Source organism: Diabrotica virgifera, chromosome 4 (assembly GCF_917563875.1).
Source record: "Diabrotica virgifera virgifera chromosome 4, PGI_DIABVI_V3a".
In the NCBI taxonomy this organism is placed as follows: Eukaryota; Metazoa; Arthropoda; class Insecta; order Coleoptera; family Chrysomelidae; genus Diabrotica; species Diabrotica virgifera.
In genome coordinates, this window is record NC_065446.1 from 78,471,761 (window position 1) to 78,475,829 (window position 4,069).

The window sequence follows — 4,069 nt, forward strand, 5'->3', positions numbered from 1 at the left end:
CAAAATTTTTTGTAAAAGGTATATATTTTGTAAAAAAAGTAAAAAACTGTGCAACGAAAGTCGTCGTTGTTACATGGAAAAAGCTTTTGGGGGACATGACACCATCATAAGTTAAAGTAAAACAGGTTAAAATTAGACTTACAGGTATGAAAAAAATGGTTCTTATTTACTTACATGTCACATGTGATGCCACAAAAAGTTACCCATTGGTCTTTTTACTATCATAAATTAAATGATATACTAGCCACTTCGAAAATTCACATTCATTTGGGATCTTCCAGTTGGATTTAAAAGTTATTCCAACTCATCGTCATTATCGTTCTCTTCATCACTCTCATCCAAATTAATAATAATTTTCTTCAAGGCTGGGACATTTTTCATGTAATCCTTTTCAATCTTCTTTACATGTTCTATAGCATTTTGCCAGTTTTGAGCACTGATATTTTTGAACTCCGTTTTTATTAGTTCGACAACACTTTGGGCATCTTTTGGAGATGTGTTGTTCCTCCGGATATGGTTTTTTAACTGAGCCCATAGCAATTCTATGGGATTCAACACACAGTAATATGGAGGTAATCTTAAAACCGTATGTCCATTGTTAGTGGCTAATTTATCTACAATATGTTCTTTAGTTACGACTTTTGTATGAAGAACCTGAATTAGTTGATCTTTGGTGTAATGATCCTCAAAATATAGGTCTTCGGCTATTAAAAATTCTTGAATTTCATCCTTTCTACTCTGTTTGGTTGGAATTTTTTTAATGCATCTGGAGTGATATGATGCATTGTCCATAACAATCACGCTATTTGCTTTTAAATTTGGGAGTAAGGTATTCTCAAACCACGATTCAAAAAGCGTCCCTTCGATGTCTTGGTGGTAGTCTAGAGAACTGTCTTTAATACTTTTGGAACTCAACAATAACGCATCGTTCACCCATCCATGTTGTCCTCCGCAATGTAATATGCAAATTCGCTTGCCTTTAGAATGGGGTACATCTATTTGGCATTTGCTTAAACCGTTTGTCCAGGCTTTATCTATCGTTTCGTGGGAATCAAACCAAGTCTCGTCCAGATAATAAATTTCTCGACACTCACTGCGGTATTGTAAAATTTTTTCGATATATTCATTCCTCCATTTTATTAGGCGGCTACTTTCCATTATGGTTTGTCTCTTATTGACAGTTTTTTATTTAAAACCATTTTTGGTCAAAAATCGTCCCAGAGTCTTTGTGGAACAATCATGAACCATATGTTTTTCTTTTAATTTTGCCATGATATTGTTTAGGTTAGGCATAATTTTAGCTGCATACATATTATATATTGTCTCACTAATAGGTTCCAAGAGGTGAGGTTGAATTTTTTTAGAGCTTCCCAAATCCTTTCTTGTTTTTCTACTTTTCGAACCTGTCTTTATTAAACGGTACACTGTTGCACAAGAAATTTTGGTTAATATCGCTGTTTGCTTAACAGCTTCATATCTGTTCATTTTTTTAGAAAGTCCGTCAAATACATCTAACACCATATTTTGCTCAGCTACACACAAATTCTTCCTTTGCTGAGTACTTGACCCCGCACTTTCATCTTCATCTTCTAAATTATCCGTAGGTTCATTTTCGTCAGGTAAATGCATATCACTTTCCCATGGCCGCCACATATTGTTCTTTGATAAATACTAAATTGTATATCACAACGCGCTTTTTTCAACAAACTCTGGCTCAAAGAATCACAAAATATACTGCTTAAGAATGACTAATTCCGTTATTTAAATATTTAATTGTGACAATGATCCCGCCGCATTTATTTATTCTACGAAAATATACCTATTAAGTATTAAATATATCACAACACTTTTTTCGACAAACTCTGGCTGAAAGAACCACAAAATATACTGCTTAAGAATGACTAATTCCGTTATTTAAATATTGTGACAATGATCCCGCCCCATTTAATGATTCTACGAAAATGCACTTACTAAGTACTTAGCAATTACCGGAAATATAAAATTGTTTGTAAATTTGTATTCAGGTCAACCGCAGGAATTTCTCTTAATTATTTTTAAATGTTATAAACAAAGACATCATATTTTTGATAAAATTTTACAAAAATATTTAATGACGATGATTTGGAATAAGTTTTACTTTATTTTGTGTATATCGATAAATAGTGTTCATTGACGAACCCACAAAACAAAATGTCTACTTATTTTCGTAACTGAAAAATATTTTTCCACCTAGATACCTCTACCGAAAGTATTAATTTCCTGACCTGATTGTAGGGAGCAAAGTTGTACTTTTCCTCCCTTGAATGATTCTTGAATGAAGTAAACTTCATTCTCGGGAGGAAAAGTAGCACTTTGCTTCCTTGTTATACAAATAGCTGTTATTTTGCCAGTCCTAAATTAAAAAAAAAGGATGAACTCAAGTATTTTTTTAATACTATATTGCGAGATTGTTTACTGCTAAAAACCATTGTTAAGATCAATTTGTAAAATCATTTAAACAAACTAATTATTTAAAATTTAACATTTCTTCGGTAATTTTATTTGAATGTTGGATACAGGTTAGTACAACTCTGTAATGTCTCTCTGGGGGTTTGTGTTACAATAGGTATCAATACCGGATTATCACAGGTTGGGTTTTAACATTTCGCATAGACCTTGTCGCTCACTATACCAAACATACATAATTTAAATTTTTAGTAAATTGTAAAAAAAATATTCTTTGACCTGCAAAATATGCTAATAAGCGGTATTATCTAGTTAGATCCTATTCCAATAAACAGATAAATTTATTAAGGAGTAAATGGAAATGTTTCGGGAACTTGAATTTATATTCCATAAACCGGGATATTCCTATAACAGGGATTCTAATAAGCGGATCGACTGTAATATTCTTTTTGTAATTTTTATTAATTCCTATGCGACCAGCTAATATGTTTTTATTACGGCATGCTCTCTTGGTAAAAATAGGGCCAACATTGTTGTTAGAATTTTCTAATTCTAATTTGAAATTTTATGTAATAGATAAACGATACCCGCGTGTTCAATTTTTTTACAGGCATGGGATAACAACAAGAAATTTGGTAAGTGGGGGTGTTTTAGGACGAGAAACCTAAATTCCGCACCAAAAATAATATATTATATCAAGAGGACGCCACATACGTATAACAGCGCTCATTTAATACGTTCAATTTTTTTTATCTCCGACTATACATAATTTTGAGGTCAAAACTTTTATTCCACTATTATTTTTAATTAAAAAAGGTATACTTCCTTCATATACCTAAACTCAACCTTTTTTTAGATACACGTTTTTTAAATCTACGATGCAAAATCAGAAACATTTTAACCGTAGACAAGGCATACTGAGCAAAAAAGCGTAACGCGCGGGCAGTCGATCGGTGGTCTATCTATCTCTTTTTACTAAGCGATACCGCTCATATGACGGACAAAGTTGGCTAGACCACTCAAACTGAATATTGACCAATGGCGTCCTTAATATCGGCGTTACACCTCAATGCACAAAGCGGCCCATAGCTAGCCTAATCTACAGGTTATTATATCTATGTATGTGCAAAATTCAGCTTTTTGCAATTTATTGTAGTTACCAAAAACCATTTGACATATCCTTGTCATACTTGGCAGCAAGTGTAGGTACTGTGCACTAGGGTGGAACGAAAAATTCGAAGTCATTATTTTTTATGGGGCTAGTGCGAAAAAGTTGTGTTTTGATGTATAATAAAACTGTAAGAAATTTTTTTTTATTGGACCCTATCTTCAGGTTCCATATTAAATTTAAATTTTTGGGAATAACAAAAAAAAAATTAAAAATTTATTTTTTTATCAGTTCTTTGAAATCTAAATAATTGTTTTATGATGCAATATACTTTTTAAGATTGGTAGTCTGATTTTGTGTTAAAAAAAGGCATAATATTTCTAGACTGCAACCTTGAACGAATAAAGCCATCCCTTGATTCTGGTCCACAAACATCAGCTGAGGCTTCAGTTACTAACTTAACAGTTCTTTCCACGGATTCTGTATGACAAGGGCAGTTTAAGACCTCTATGTTGT

At 32.6% G+C, this 4,069-nt stretch overlaps 1 protein-coding gene across 1 annotated transcript; it reads right to left on the minus strand.

Moving 5' to 3' along the window:
• Window positions 1–294: 294 nt before the first annotated feature.
• On the minus strand, window positions 295–1,158 carry LOC126883596 (uncharacterized). Its single transcript, XM_050649248.1, has one exon. It carries the CDS (start codon window positions 1,156–1,158, stop codon window positions 295–297), a length of 864 nt encoding a protein of 287 aa, XP_050505205.1.
• Between the last annotated feature and the right edge of the window lie 2,911 nt (window positions 1,159–4,069).

What these genes read in the sequence shown, in the direction of transcription:
- LOC126883596 (XM_050649248.1), bottom strand. Translation starts at nt 1,158, where the DNA reads ATGGAAAGTAGCCGCCTAATAAAATGGAGGAATGAATATATCGAAAAA.